Source organism: Chanodichthys erythropterus, chromosome 8 (assembly GCF_024489055.1).
Source record: "Chanodichthys erythropterus isolate Z2021 chromosome 8, ASM2448905v1, whole genome shotgun sequence".
In the NCBI taxonomy this organism is placed as follows: domain Eukaryota; kingdom Metazoa; phylum Chordata; class Actinopteri; order Cypriniformes; family Xenocyprididae; genus Chanodichthys; species Chanodichthys erythropterus.
Genome location: NC_090228.1, coordinates 41,942,097 through 41,958,348, shown reverse-complemented (window position 1 = coordinate 41,958,348; position 16,252 = coordinate 41,942,097). Strand labels below are relative to the sequence as shown.

Below are 16,252 nucleotides of genomic sequence, written 5' to 3'. Positions count from 1 at the left end.
TTTTTTGCTTGCAAAAGTGTCTTCTGGGACAAAGTGCAATTATGGTTAAAAGAGATAAATGTGGTTTAATTGAATCTGTCCTTTATAGATATTAAGTATGGAAACTATGAAGATGGTAAAAAAAGTTTTGATTAATATTTTACTTTTGTTAATTTTATTCACAAATGTAGATTTTTTTTTTAAATCACCCCCCTGTTTACAGTATTTAAGAATTAGAGACAATACTCAAAAACATTGTCAAAAACAAAAATAAAAAAGCTGGAATTTTGTTAGATTTATTGGATAAATATAATTTATTATAATGTTTTTATTAAGCATCTCTTAACACTGATGTCTTTGAATGTAAGTTGTGTACCAATTTGTTTTGTACATTTGTAATATTTTTGTTAATACTTCAATAAAATAGGTAAATCAGGTGTGCAAAGAAATTCACATACAAATAAAACATAAGCGAGTATCATTCAGAGTTGAATTCTTTGTGAAATACATATTTAAATCCATGTTCATTTTAATATGTTGGGAATTCTGCCAATGAAAGCCTTTGAACCTCATCTAATATGAGATTGTCTAGCTGAACACTAGTGTTTTGTGCAAAAAAAAAAAAAACTATACAAGTGATCTTTTTTTTTTTTTGACACTGTTTGTCAATAAATTTAAACATTCAGGCCAGACAAAACAAACAAAACAAATATGCAACAATCAATCGGTAACATTTTGCAGTTTAAATGTTTATTAAATTCATGCCATCACAATGCAGTAATTTCCACACACACCCTTCTTAAATTTACCACATAGTTGAAAGTACAAATATAATCAACTGAACAATTACATTTTCAGTTATGACACCTAAAACACTAATGGACTACCTGCACAACTACTTCCACATTCTTCCATTACTTCCATTATTACTACATTTATAGCAGCAGCAGCAGCAGCAGCAGCAGCAGCAAAGGTTCAGCATAGAGTAACAGTCCAAGTAACAACAAGATAACAGTCCAGGGAATAACGCTCAGAAATGACCACCATAGCAAATCAAGACTTCACGATGTATGAATGCAAGTGTGTGTGTTATATAGGGTGTGTGTGATGCCGTGCAGGTGTGTGTGCAATCAGTCCCAGGAATGAGGGCCTATGGGTAATGGAGTCCGAATGAGATTCAGTATTCCGGTGATGGTTCCCTCCGGCGGTCCGGAGGATGAGACGAGGGCGCCACATTCATGACAGTGAGACTGTCCAAATTAGTCCAATTTAGAGATGACTGATAGCTTATCAATGTTGCTAACTGCCGATACCTAATTTTACCGAGAGAAAAGTCATGAATAACATATGTGGTCAAATATTATGTCAGAATTAAATAAACGAGAAAGCAGGCATCTTTAATGAATTCATCTCATTATAATGGTCGGGGGATGGCGCTATAAAAGCACATGATCATTGTCTTAAAAGTGCATGGACACGAGTTAAAGATACTAAATTTAATACTATACATAAAAACTGCATACAACAATGTATACTTATTAATGTGTTTATTATTGATGTGAGTTTTTTATTATCTTTATGTATAAGAACACGGTTAACTATGGAAAATCAAATCTATGTTTAATATAAGCTACCATCAATACGCCTAAAGCTGACACGGAGGTATGTATAATTACAAACTAAAGTCACTATGACTTTTATCTATTTCTAAAGTAAGCTACATAAATGTATGTGACAAAGTTTCTGCGACAGCATTCTGACGTGATTCATCAGTGTCCGAATTCCTCGCTTCATTTCGTTCACTCCTTAGTGCACTTAACCATAGACATTATGCACTTAACTGCCATCCATCATGTTGGCTATGGTTTTGAGAATCAGTAAACAAGTGAGCGATTCTGGACACAGCAGCAGAGTTGACACCGAGAGTTGATTCCTGTGCTGGAGTCGACCCTGACTCTGTGGCTATTCAGAGTCGAGGAATCGACTCTTTTTTGCTCATCACTAGTCATTATATTATTAACATTTGACCAAAATCAAGCTGAAATGGATTTAGAAAGTTTTTCACCAGTGAATGTTGGTTTGTCAAAGTGTTTGTCTCTCATTAGAACGGCAGCATTGGAGGCAGTAAGTTCATCACATTACTTTCATCAACTTAAAGTTTATTGTAGCTATGTAGGCACTCACTTTTTTATGTAATTCAGCCAAAATATTATGATATAAAAGAAAATGCTGTCTGACAGACCAAAATGTGTGCGGCACTCAAAAGATATTAAAGCGGCAGTGGATTCCAGAATACAACCCCTTCAATATTATATAATTATACACTGTAAAATAAATTCAGACCACTCCAACTCAACATTTTCTAGAGATTGGTCACATCTAAATTTTTCAATTGGCCTAATTGAATTTACATTTGCCATTTCATAACCATATAATTAAATCAGATATTTTAATGTTTTATAAGTTGCAAAATTAGAATGAAAATGTATTACAGAAATGATTAGACATGTTTAACATGGTCAAGCAAAAATTGTAGGAAAACGATCATTTAAATGTTACTTTACTTAATTGCGTTTACATTCACAGTTAAGACACTTGTGATTGCAAATAAATATCACATGATCAATGTAGCAAAATTCAATGTGGATTTAAAAATGCATTCCTAGCCGATCATTTCCAATTCCCGAAAATCAGACAGATACACTAGACACGTTTCAGACTACTGTGAGCCCAATGATGATGAACTAACGCTTTTTAATGAATGAAAGTAAACTTCAGTGACTAGTGATTTGCAGCTAATAGAGATATTTGCGCTCTTTTTTTTCTACATTAAAGCACATTCCACAAAAAATGCAATCCGACTGTTAATTTGCTAGTGATAAAACACCAAATATAAACATTTATTCACAAGATCAACACACTAATCCACAAGAAACTGATTAACATGAGCTGTAACCGACTGTCATAAAACTTTGAACGGTGGACACTGATGTCACTGCCACACAATAGGCGGAGGTGCATCACATGATCCAAGTTAACCGTTACACTTTTTCCAATGGTAAGAGATACAGACCCTCTCATCTCCCAATAATAACACAATATGCTTGTTCAACTTCATGCAGTGATGTGCAGATTGGTGGCTGACTTGAAGCAGTGCATGCTGGTTATAAATGCTGTCAGACTTGAGACAGAATGATTGTCGGAGAGGAGCTGAAAACGGAGACTTGAAGTCAGACACTTTTTTGCTTCCCGTAGTGATGCTCGTGTTACGTTTACATACTTTATCACAACTGAAGTGAAATAAAAATACAGATTTGTGAGGATTAGTGGAACTGAAGGTGTGAGAATAAACACGAACATCGCTGTCATGCGCAGGGCCGTACGCAGGGTTTTATATTTACCGAGGTCACAAAATGTGTTTTACTAGGGGGGTTGGGGGGGATGCTCCCCCGAGAAAATTTTGATTTCCTTGATGTACATATATGCATTTTAAGACGTTTTAAGGCCAACAAATTGGATAACAATAGCTTTAAAACCATGTCAACAAATACATACATGCATGCAGTTTTGAGGCAGCTTAATCGCATGTTTGGTAATTCCATGACTTCATTTACCTCAGAATAATGATGGTGCATGCCTGTAGTTTCTTTAGCGCTTTAGTTAAACTATAATGCAGTAATATGCAGCACGCGCCGCGCATTTGCGCGAGCAATTCTTGAGTTCACGCTTCGAGCACAGTAGGCTATAGCCTAACAGCTGATTGGAGTTTTACTGACATAGCCTGACAACATCTCATCTGACAGTTCACTGTTGTTGTTTTGTTTAATTCTTATTCAAAGAACAATAACAAACCATGGCATAGCCTAGCCTACTGCTAGTTCACAGTAAAATATCACAGTCAGATGAGCAGGCTGCGCATATCTGACTAAACGGGCTTGTCGAATGGCTGGCTGTGACTGTGAGTGGGACTTTTTTCGTTGAGCAAAAGTCACTATTGCTGATGTTGCTTAGCTGACCGTCTAACGGATAAAGTACTATCAATCTACTTAGCCAGCAAACTCGAACAAGCCTGTTTAGTCAGTCCTGTTTAGTCCTGTGACAACGTAGTTTTGTGTGTTTCTTGAGATTCTAATGACAAATGAAACTTAGCGCTTCACAGCGCTGAACAGTCTGCCACTGACACACACAGGCTCACCTTCTCTCCTACTCTTTCCCTGCCCTTCTGTTGTTGGCTTTTTAAAACTTAATTTAGTTTGATGCAAGTTCTTCTTCATGTCTGCATTTCGCTCAAGACCACACTACGATGTATTAGCTTCCGTGAGAAAACATACAATCAGCCTGCCGGCTTTCCCGACTCTCTGAATCTGTAGCCTAGGTAACGTGTCACGTGCCACTGCCTGCAAAGACAGATAGAGGCGGAGATTTCACTTGAGATTAGACGGAGAATGTGAATTTAATTGGGAGAAAATACAGACGACATATGGATTCGGACACGGACCGGGTTCTGTGTTTGGCATTGATCATCACTGCTGGATTTCAGGTTTGACTAATTTGAAATTTAGGGAAAAAATACAGAGGACATGACCTCGGTGTCCTCAATGGTAGATACGGCCATGGTCATGCGGTGAATGCCATAACGTCACAGTCACATGGCGTCGGCGCTGTCTCAGGTCAGACAAAATTACTAACCAGCATGCACTGCTTCAAGTCAGCTGAAGAATCCGGTGCTGCAGCTTCACTCACTCATATTTAACTGTGATTTTCTGAAACACTTTAACTGGTAAAATCCTCAGAGGGGAAGTTGTGCAGCAATTATATAAGAATGGAAAGACAGTCTCTGTGAAGGATGTCCTGAATGTGCGCAGACAGTTTTTGGTCACAGGATTAGAGAATGACACTGTTCCTCCATCATAATCCAGTTGAACTCTCACACGCTGAAGCTTCTCTTCAGTAAAGGCAGTCAAGGGTTGCTCTGGGGATTCTGAGCTGTATTCACTGTCCTTGTGCCGCAAACGCCAGACATTAGAGTCAAAGAAAACGTCTCCCTTCCTTTGGTTTGATGCTGTGGTTATTCCAAGACTCCAGTATGTATTGTCACCAACCTCCACATCCCAGCAGTGTGTTCCTGAGTTAAAGCCCTCAGAACTCAGAACACACGGATACTCGTCAAACATCTCTGGATTATCAGGAAACTTTTTACCTTCATCACTGTATGACACACTGGTCAGATCAGTAGAGAGTGTGAGACATGGATGTGCTGTGTTTGGATCTAGAGTCAACGGAGCTGCAGAGAGAATAACATCAGATTAGAGGATGAAATATGATGGCATTAGAAATGTAAATGTAAAACACAAAGACTTTCTTGAAAGAGATCATAAATCATAACAATGATCTCTCAGTTACTGTCAGAATGGATTGAGGCTTCAGGTTTAATATCAGTATTCAATAAACACCATTGCATCCTAATACATCAGCATAGACCACGAGGAATAGACTTTTTATGAGTTCACTGTATGATCTGATGATTTTCTGAAATACAGTTCAGATTTACTTAGAAATTCATTTTCTTTTAGAAATTCAGTGATTATATTTCTATCAAATGTTTTAGTTTATATCTGAACTATCTTTTGCACTGGTGTCAAATCTGCTGAGACTCACTGTGTTGGACAGTTTCCATCATCTTCTTCCAGACTCTGAACGACAGGTTACCCAGGTAATGTGACACATGAATCAAAGCTCCAGAACTCATCTCTGGATCCGGCTGTGAGATCTGGACTCTGGAGGAACATTCAGGAGTCAGAACTGCAGTGAATTTGAGTTCAGATCCACTGAGAGAAGAGATACGAGCAGCTCACTCACCTTTCCATTGTGACGGTAAAGTTCTGGAAAATAAAGAGTTTGAAAACATTTTAATATTTTATTAAACACTATTATTGTCAGTGAGTCTCTCTATACAACATCGGCAAGTAGTTTTAAGCTCAAAGAATGAAGCCAGATTCATTTGTCACCTTTAGAAACGAGACGTCATTGGCTTTCATCATCTCCTCCATGTCTTTGATAGTGTGTGAAAGAGATGAGATGTGTCTGTTCATCTCCTCCAGCTTCTCCTTCATCATCTGCTTCTTCTGCTCCTCTTCCTCCCTCAGTGCAGTGATTGTAGCTTCTTCTTCATCTCTGAGAAACTGATGAAGCTTCTCAAACTCTTCTTTAATCTGACGCTCTGTTTGCTCAGCTTGAGACTGAAATCAAATCACATTCCCTTCAGTCAGCTCTGTATTAAAACACACTTAATAATTAATGACATTATTAATGTCATTAATAAACTCTGTGTGTGTAAATGTGGAGTATTTAACTCTATATATCCTCACCTTGATGTGTTCAATTATTTCATCAAACTCTTCTTTCATTTGTTCTCCATTTTCGAGCTTGGTTTGTAAGGATGTCAGTGCTGTATTAAATTCCTCCTACAGGTTAAGATGAAAATCTGTGAAACTTATGTAGCTAAGAGGTTTAAACATTGTATGTTTGGATGCTTTTGTTGTTATATTATTTAGTAACCCGTGACATTTCTACTGATTTTCAAACCAAACATGTTTTGTGTCAATGCTGTTACATTCAAGATGTGAACATCGGAGGGTTGAATCTCAGTGCAGAATGTCATATCAGTAGAAACCCAGATATCATGTGTTCATTGAAACAATGTTGAGTCAGTGTTGATGCGTCAGTGCTTAATTGCATTGAATTAACGTTACAAAGTGATGCTGGTTTAATATCACTTTTGCACCCACAATTAATGTTGAGGAAATGGTGAGATTTCAATAAAAAAAATCAGTGGCAACGTAATGTTGGTTCGAAATCGTTTTTGCACCCACAATTGATGCTAAAACAATAATGATATTTTCGACAAAATAATCAATGGTAATGACATTGAATCATTGTTACACTATGATTGATTCTACATCACCAATGTTGAATTGACATTGAACAAAAATAATCATTAGTAATATAATTTGATCAATGTTATTGTTTTGTTGATTCTAAATTACTTTTGTTGAAACATTTAAATTACAGAGCCCCAGACATGACATGCAGGACAATTTACAGACATCATGCATTCCCTCGATTTTCACTCTGCCAAAAGAAATTAGGTCTGCTAAATCGTTCAGGAAGTGTGCTGATCCTTGTCCCAGGTTTCTGACACCGGAGGACACACAAAACTTGTGTGTTTTTTGTCTGGGCGAGGAGCTTACGCCGCTGCAGGTCAGGCTGGTGCGGCGTTGCACACTATGTCAGTGCTTCTGGCATACCAGGCTGATCTGCTTACGGATCTTGATCAGGGAGGCGAAGACACGCTCCGCTGCGTTTAGATCTTGCATCCCGCTCAGATCCAGCTCTGGACCCAGACAGCCGGGAGATCCCGGGCCGTCTCGAGCCGTGGCTCAGAGGCATGCCCAGAGGGAAAGTGTCGCCACTCGTGCGCCTCCTCCTCCTCGGAATAAGTCGCAGAGACGGCGAGATGCTATAAGGAAGAAGCAAGATTTGAGGGATGTGTTCGAGGAGTGGCGCCAGCAGCGCCGGTAATTGATCTCCGCTCTCGTGAGGGCTTTTTCTCGCCCTCGCTCTTCCTTCGCCTCCCAGTAGCGTTTGTGACATCTATATGCTGCGGGCTTTACAGTCGGGCTGATGTTGTGGGCCTATGATGGATATATTCCTGATGGCCTGCCGTCTGGCTTGATAGTGAAAGTGTTTTTGGGCTTATGGGACTTTGGATTTTCCCCTCCGTGTGACGAATCGGGGAGGAATCTGCGTTTTACGAGCCGCAGGAGGTAAGCCAGGTCCATTTTTCATTTTCAATATAGACCTTGCTTTTCCTGTATAGCTTCCCGTGCATATAGTTGTCATCTGTTCATGTTTTTAAGGGGTTATTTGGGCAAATAACTGTATGTTAGGCTGACTGTTACAGGCAGGCCCTTTATGGCCGCTTTGTTGTTTAGCGTTGGTGTAGTTTCTCGGCTGATAATGTGTATAGCTAGAACTAGCTTTCGCTATTGTCAGTTATGTGTTGGCCGGTTTTTCGGCCACCTAATGCTGTCGCTCGCGCTACTTTCTCTGTATGTTTGGGAATTTGTAGCCCGAGTGTAGCGTGGTCTACATACAGTCCTTAGCTAGCGGCTAGGCTAGAACTAGGTTAGGTGTATGTTTGTTTACATCCCCCTGCGGTTGTATAGTTCCTAGTTCTGGCCTCCTTCTGAGGAAGGTTTTTTTTGCCCATATTTCCCCTTCATATGTTTATGCAGGCGTGTTATGTGAGCGTACTTGTGCTGCCACAGGTTACACCTGTTTTCTATGATAGCAGGCTTTATCCGGCCTCTATATATGAATACGGTGTTGTTGTACTCCCTGGTTAGGGTTTGTGTTTCACTGAGTGCATCACCTGTTGGATCGCACACTCAGGGTGAGTGTAGGGAATTTTGTTTACCAGACTTCTCCCGGTCGTTTGCACCACAGCATCTGGGGTTCATTGCTGTTTGATTGTTGGCTATTTGCCTTTTAGCCTCTCTGTATGCAGCTTATTTGGATACAGCGCTGTTGGTCTACGATGCTGGTTACGCTCACGCTGTTTAGCATATTAATATTGCCTGCTGGAATGTGTATGCCTAGGCTCAGGTTGTGTAGCTAGTTTCCTTAAAATTATCCTTTTAGGTTATACTGGCCCTTCCTTGTAGCTAGGAGCCCGGCCAAGAACCACGGGCTGGTGCCACATGGTTCTTTAAGTAGCAGGCCTTTCCAGGCCTCTCTTATAGCTTCCTGTTGGCCCAGCTATGCTGGTCGTGTACGGGCATCATTCCATGATGAGTCATACGTTACTCTGTTGTTGCCAGATGTTTATGGAAGTCGTTGGCCCCCGTTGAGGCCTCCTTTCATGTCTTACCTAGCATGTTGGCACAGCTTGTATGGGTTTCTGTATGTCTCATCCCCCTTGGGTGTTGTATAAACGCACTAGCTATCGCAGCATGCTTTGAAGGTTACAGGCCACTTTTAGGCCTTCCTTTGCTAGCATGTCGGAGTTTAGCTTGGTACTCCTCTCGCTGAGAGTAAAAAATGTTTTTACTGAGTAAATTGTGCGTTTCTTCCCTTTAGCTCTAGTTGAGCTAAAATATTTTCTGTCTATCTAACAGGTTCTATTTTTGCTCCTAGAACTTTAGTGGCCGCTGGCTGATGTCGTGTGTGACGGGTAGGCCGTAAAGGCCTCCTGTGGGGCATGCTGACCTTTGACAAACAAAAGGGATGGTTTCGCCGGCTGGCCAGGTCTCAGGTTGACTATGACCTCCTGTGTAGTCGGACTGTGTAGCTTGAACCCTGATAACACTGCCATGAGCTGATGCCACGTGCCTGCTGGGATTATAGGCCCACGGGGCCTTTCCTTAGCGCATGATGGTGTATGTTGTACTCCTCTTGCTTAAAGAGTAGAAGGTACTTCACCGAGTGCACTGCACGTTGGTTTGTGTTGGACGGGCTGTCTCGTGGGCACTTGCAGCTGTTATGTCTTGGTGTTTGCTCCACCTTGATATGCAATAGGGTGTGGCCCTACAAGCCATCCTGGGCTACCGCCGTCTGCATTCAGTTCTAGTTCTCTGGTGAACTCTGGTTATGTTGTAGGCCCTTTTCCCGGCCTCCATGACTATGTGCCCACCTTACAGTCTGTCTGTTAGGTTGAGCTTTGTACTTCCCTTCGGGGTTAACTGCGTAATTGAGCTTAGCTCCCTAAGCTGGTATGGTTGTAGACTTCTATGAAGTCTCCCGTTAGACCGGCCCCCAGGCTGGTTTGTGCTCCCCTGGGTCAGGGTTCTTTAGCACACAGCCTCCTCAGCACCTTGTTAACGGCTGAGTAGATCCTTGGATGAGTGGTTGTACTCCCCTCATACGAGGGTCCAGAGCGTTTAGCTGAGTTCCGCTCTCCAGGATGCCCATCTCTGCGTGTGGGTTTGAATTGCTTACTGCCCTTTCGCAGTCGTTCTTTCCTGCTCTCCTCTCTGGAGTTTGCGCTTGGAGATTCTGTATATCAGAGAAGGTTGGCTAGGCCAGATTTAGCTTTGCTGGATCTGGCTAGGCCTCCTTGGTGGCAGTGGGATGGATTTTTCCCCCTGAGTGACTGGCCAAGGTTCCTTTGGTTCCTTGGCCACATTCCCTTAAAGGGACCACCCCCTCTCGGGCTGTTGGTTCCAGATGCTTGAGCAGCCTTGGTAGGCTTTTTTCGGAAGGCCTCTTTTAGGCTAAGCTTGGGCTGTTGGCCGTAGGGAATGCTGTCACTGACAGCCTTGGAGTTCTGCCCCCGGTTTTTCCCTGGAACTGCCGGATGTGTGTCCAGACATTTGGACTGGCATTCTCCTCTAGCATGGTGGCATGGGTATATCGTTCCCCATTGCGCAGTCAGCGCAGAGTGGAGTTCCCTTTTGAAAGGGAACGTCTCAGGTTACGTATGTAACCATGGTTCCCTGAGAACAGGGAACGAGACTCTGCGCTTTCATGCCATGCTGTGGGATGCCTGCTACAGTCGCTCAAAGACAAGAAGATGTCTGCTGTTTCCCCAGGCGCTCCCTTTATACGTCACAGTTCACGCCATTTGACGTGATAGGCTGTCGCCGGCCAATAGGATTGGAGTGTGGTGATTTTTGGCATTTCGAGTACATGTCACGGAGGACGTTCCCCATAGCGCAGTCAGCGCAGAGTCTCGTTCCCTGTTCTCAGGGAACTATGGTTACTGTAACAAAGGCGGGACTCAGGTAGGGATCCATGTGCAAAGCTTTATTTACAGTGAGCGTTGTCATACAGGCAGGGTCAAACGGGAGCAAACGGGAACAACAAGGAACAGGCAGAATCGTAGTCAGGGTGCAGGCAATGGTCAGGACAGGCAGCAACGGGTCAACAAACAGGAGACAGGCAGGAACGGTAACACAGGACAGGCAGACAGGATATAACGCTTGGTAAAGCAACACTTGGGAAAACAAGACCTAGCAACAAGGTGGTGTGTGTATGAGTGTTTTATAGTCCATGTAATGTGTTGCAGGTGTATGTGGCAACTGGTGATTGGACAGGAGTGTGTGCATGTGACTGATGATGACTGGCAAAGAGGATGATGGGAACTGTAGTCCGGAACTTGACAGGATTCATGACAGAATGTCCCCCTCCCGGAAGGCGCGACCTCGCGCCGTAGATGGCACAACTGGGGAGGGGGGGTGGGTGCCCTGGAGACCTACAGGCAGGAGATACTGGATGTGCAGGCGGGTACGGAGGTCTCCAGGGCAGGTCCAGGAACTCAGGCAGCCATAGTGGGTCAGGAGCCTCGGGTGGCCTCGGTGGGTCAGGTGCCACGGGCGGCCACGGCGGGTCAGGTGCCACGGGCAGCCACGGCAGGTCGGGTGGCTTGGGCAGCCACGGCAGGTTAGGCGGCTTGGGCAGCCGCAACAATGAGTCCATAAATGGCCCTAGTAGTTCAAAGTCCGAAGACGGCAGTGACCAGGCAAGGTCCCCACCCACAAGCTCCCCACCCTCAGGTGTAATGCCCCCACCAAAAAAGTTCTTGGGGATTTCAGCGGGGTCCGTAACGGGCTCGTGGGCAAGGAGTTCGAGTGGCGCCGGCAGCAGGGCAGACGTATCAGGGAGAGCGGGCAGCTCTGGGACGGCAGCGGGCTCGTACTGCTCTGGGACGGCAGCGAGCTCGGGCTGGCATACAGTTTCAAAGTCAATTGCGCCCGAGTGCATCCTCCACGCACGCAGGACAGCCAGAACATAAAAAGAGAAGACAGCCTTCTCTGGCATCACAGGACTGACAGGGAGAGTAGGCTCTGGAGCGGACTCCCTGGCTGAAGCCGACTCAACGGCTGGAACGACCCCTACGTCCATAGACACCGAAGGGGCGGCCATCTTGCCCGTGGGCACTGGCAAAGCAGCCATTTTGTCCATTGCGTCCAGGGCGCTTGAGTGTGTTGCAACCGGCGAACATGAGTCCATAGCAACCGGCGAACTTGAGAGCGTTCAGCCGGCGAGCTTGAGAGCGTTGCAAACGGCGAGCTTGAGTGCGAGGCGGCCGGCGGGCTTGAGAGCGAAGCGGCCGGCTGGCTTGCGAGCGAAGCGGCCGGCTGACTTGAGTGGGAAGCGGCCACCAGGCTTGAGAGCGTAGCGGCCGGTGGGCTTGAGTGGGAAGCGGCCACCGGGCTTGAGTGGGAAGCGGCCGGTTGATGCCTTGGAATGCCAGCCGCTCGCGCTGAAATCAGCGGTGGGTCAACCACACTGGAACGTAATCCTTGCCGTTCTCTGACTGATCTAGAGACGTGACGTTGCTCTGGGCGATCAGCGGCGACGTGACATTGCTCTGGGCGATCAGCAGAGACGTGATGTTGCTCTGGGTGATCAGCGGGGGTGTGATGTGATTCTGGGCGATCAGCGGAGACGTGACGTGACTCTGGGCGATCAACGGAGACGTGACGTGACTCTGGGCGATCAACGGAGACGTGACGTGACTCTGGGCGATCAACGGAGATGTGACGTTGCTCTGGATGACCAGCGGGGGTATGAACTGGTGTTGTTGTTGTTGACACCATCTTGTGAATGTCCTCTTTAGCAGCAGCCAATACGTGATGCAGCATGGTGTCGTGTTCCTCCGCGACACCCACGGTAAAACTAGAGCCACTCAGCTGCAATGCGAGGACAATATATTGCTCCAACGACCACCTGGGATCGTGAAGCGGCATGACGGAACACAGCGGATGAGACAGTCCTCCTCGGAAAAAGATCATGAGACATACCTCATCAAAACACGTTAACTGTGCCAGTCCGATAAACTCCTTGACGTACTGTCTCCTTGACGGAGACACATCAACTGAGCAGATGGATTCATATTGCCGAGACGGGAACGCTCACAAAGCTTGCTGGACCTGGGTATGGCTAGGTCTTCTGTAATGAAGGCGGGACTCAGGTAGGGATCCATATGCAAAGCTTTATTTACAGTGAGCGTTGTCATACAGGCAGGGTCAAACGGGAGCAAACGGGAACAACAAGGAACAGGCAGAATCGTAGTCAGGGTGCAGGCAATGGTCAGGACAGGCAGCAACGGGTCAACAAACAGGAGACAGGCAGGAACGGTAACACAGGACAGGCAGACAGGATATAACGCTTGGTAATGCAATACTTGGGAAAACAAGACCTAGCAACAAGGTGGTGTGTGTATGAGTGTTTTATAGTCCATGTAATGTGTTGCAGGTGTATGTGGCAACTGGTGATTGGACAGGAGTGTGTGCATGTGACTGATGATGACTGGCAAAGAGGATGATGGGAACTGTAGTCCGGAACTTGACAGGATTCATGAGTTACATTCGTAACCTGAGACGGTTTCTGATGCCATAAACTACCTTGTATCCAATCATGTCAACGTGCCGGTGAGCTTTAGCATATCATTAACTGACCATGCAAGGGAAAATTTACGGTAAAATTTACGGTAAAAAACCGGCAGCTGAGCTGTGGTTGCCAGAACTTTACCGTAAAAAATACAGTAGCAATGTAAAAAAAAAATCTGTTAAATTTACGGTAAAATAACGTATTTCATTAACTGATATAATGTTAATTTACCAACCTAATTAAGTACTAATATCTGTTTTGTACCTTTATAATACATTGACAGTCACAAAACACAGTGGTGATAAGAGTCACATGAATCAAAGTTCATCACAAGCAGCTTTTCTACAAGTTGAGAAGGACAACACTAACATATAGAAGGTGCACACAGTGTCATTCACACACACACTAAACACCATCATGGTAACATGCATGAAATTTTAAAAATGAAATAAACATTAATTTAACAACATTAGATGTAACATAAAACCCTAATCTACATAACTGATTAGAAAAAAATGAGAAAAAATAAGAAGAAACAGTTATTTCAACAAAAATATATCAAATGTGAAGTGTGGGAATGTCAATTTACGTTTTTTCACTGTAAATTTTTTCACTGTAAATTTTACAATGAATTGTTATTTTTCACTTCCAAAAACTGTGAATTTAACGGTATTTTACCGTAAAATTACATTAAATGTACCGTTAGATCTATTACAGTTATTCACCGTATATAGTACGGAAACTTTCTGTAAACCAATTGACGTCTTTTACTGTTAAAATCACGGTAATTTTTTACAGTGTAGTTTGGATCAAAACTCAACATTATATCAATGTCACCATGCTTTCTGGGAAGTCATGGAGATTTAGTCTGAGCAAAAATAAATACTAGACTATGAACAATACTGTTCCAGTGTTTAGCACTGTATTTAGCACTTAAAGTGAGAGACATTTGTTTTACCTTGTAGGATGAAAGCACTTCACTGATGGGTCTGAATGTGTGATTGACGTGTTTCTCTGAGTCTCTGCACACTAAACACACAGGCTGTTTATCCTCCAGACAGAAGAGTTTGAGTTTCTCACTGTGTAAGCTGCAGATGTCCTCATTTCCCTCCTTTATCAATGAATCGCACAAGTTTTTTAACACTAGATTAACTAGAGGTTTTTGTCTTAAAGCTCTTTTCCTGCAGACCGGACACTCCTGAGATTTCTTAGTTTTCCAGAACTGTTGTAGACACTCTTTACAAATACTGTGACTACAGGACAGAATAACAGGAACCTTGAAGATTTCACAGCAAACAGGACAAGAAAGCTCTTCCACAGATTTTGAATACATTTCTCCGTCTTGTAAAAGATCCAGTGATCTACAATTTACTTTCACTTTCTGAACTTTGGTTTGAAAAGTAAATAATCATTACAATCAAAAACTTATCTGGATTAATTCAGAAAAACACAAAAATCCTGATATAATTTGTCCTCCTCTGTTCTTCACAACACTGACACGTTTTAGCTTTCAGCAAAAATGAAAGCTAGAAATAATGACTAGTCACTTCCTGGTAGGTTTTGTAAGAGGTGGAGTTTCTGAAGACAGACTGGTTGTAGTTTTACCTTTATTTTATTTGTTCTTACAAAGTTATTCTGGACTCAATGGACTGAATAAAGAATCAAGTGAGAAAATGTAGTATTAAATATTAGAAAATTATAAGAAAATGTAATCCTATAAAACAAAAGTTTACTAAAATATGTATTGAGATTGAGACTGTCAGTGTGTGGAGGAGACACATTTTATGACTGGATTCATGAGCTTTCAATTCAATATCTATTCAATTCGATACATTGATTATAGAACATGTTAATTCTTCTTAAAGACGAAAATCTAATGTTGTAAACTACACAGCTAGTAAATGATTATTAAAGGGTAATTAATAACTGATTTGTATACAATTAGATGTAAGGCTGTTTTTACAATACTAACATGATAAAAATGTTAATGGTATAAAATATAATTGTAAGGATTGGGTCAATGGAGTGAGAATCCACCTGCAGCTTTTATTAAAGTCAAGTTCACAGACAAAATAACAGCAAGGATGAGCCAGTGGCAGAAACAGTGACATGCAGTGATCTGGGTAGGCAGCAAACATATACAATCCAGGAACAGGCAAGGGTCAAGGCAGGCAGCAGAGAATCAGAAACGAGTAACAGTCCAAGGTCAAACACAAGAATACAGAATGCAGGGGAAATGCTCAGAAATGTCAGATGGGGCTAAACAAGACTTTGCATAGAGGTGTGGGTGCAAGTGTCTTTTATGTGTGAGTGAGTGATAGTATAATGGGTTGCAGGTGCAGGGTGATCAGTCCAAGGTATGAGGGTAGATGGGAAATTAAGTCCAAATGATGTGTGTAGTCCAGAGTGGAATGCCCTCTTGTGGCAATGACGGGCACTTTCACTGGTGATCGTGACATAGCCCCACTCCTAAGGAGCGGAAGCAGACGACCACCACGGTAGTGTAGATGGGCTTGAAGACCACCATGGCGGAGCAGAAGACCACCAGGGCAGATCTGGCAACACCGGAAACCACCAAGGCTGATCAGGTGAAACTGCAACATGAAGCACAGATAGGTTAGTTTTGGCCATTAGAGCCGTAACTGGACAGGCAGGGAGCTCAGGAATGCCCTCCAAGGCTCTGAGTAAGACGTCCTCTCTGGTTGTCTTGACGCAGACAGGCAGTTCAAGAAGGACCTCTGTGGTCGTGTTGAGGCAAACATAGAGCTCAGGTATGACCTCTGTGGTTGTGTTGAGGTAGACAGGAAACTCAGGGACGACCTCAGTGGTCACATCAGGGCAGAGAGGGAACTCAGGGGTCACAAGGCTGGGCTCTGGG

At 43.3% G+C, this 16,252-nt stretch overlaps 1 protein-coding gene across 1 annotated transcript; it reads right to left on the bottom strand.

The window, feature by feature from the left end:
• Positions 1-752: 752 nt before the first annotated feature.
• LOC137024962 (nuclear factor 7, brain-like) lies at positions 753-14,872 on the bottom strand. Its single transcript, XM_067392938.1, has 6 exons — positions 14,333-14,872; positions 6,348-6,443; positions 5,988-6,218; positions 5,839-5,861; positions 5,638-5,756; positions 753-5,263 (listed from the first exon to the last, which is right to left on the bottom strand). Exons 1-6 carry the CDS (start codon positions 14,705-14,707, stop codon positions 4,719-4,721), a joined length of 1,389 nt encoding a protein of 462 aa, XP_067249039.1. The 5' UTR covers positions 14,708-14,872; the 3' UTR covers positions 753-4,718.
• Positions 14,873-16,252: the final 1,380 nt, after the last annotated feature.

Coding starts and splice junctions, on each gene's coding strand:
- LOC137024962 (XM_067392938.1), bottom strand. CDS start 14,707: ATGTATTCAAAATCTGTGGAAGAGCTTTCTTGTCCTGTTTGCTGTGAA. Junction 6,444..14,332: donor AAGTGCTTTCATCCTACAAG/GTAAAACAAATG, acceptor CTTAACCTGTAG/GAGGAATTTAATACAGCACT. Junction 5,757..5,838: donor TTTACCGTCACAATGGAAAG/GTGAGTGAGCTG, acceptor ATGTTCCTCCAG/AGTCCAGATCTCACAGCCGG.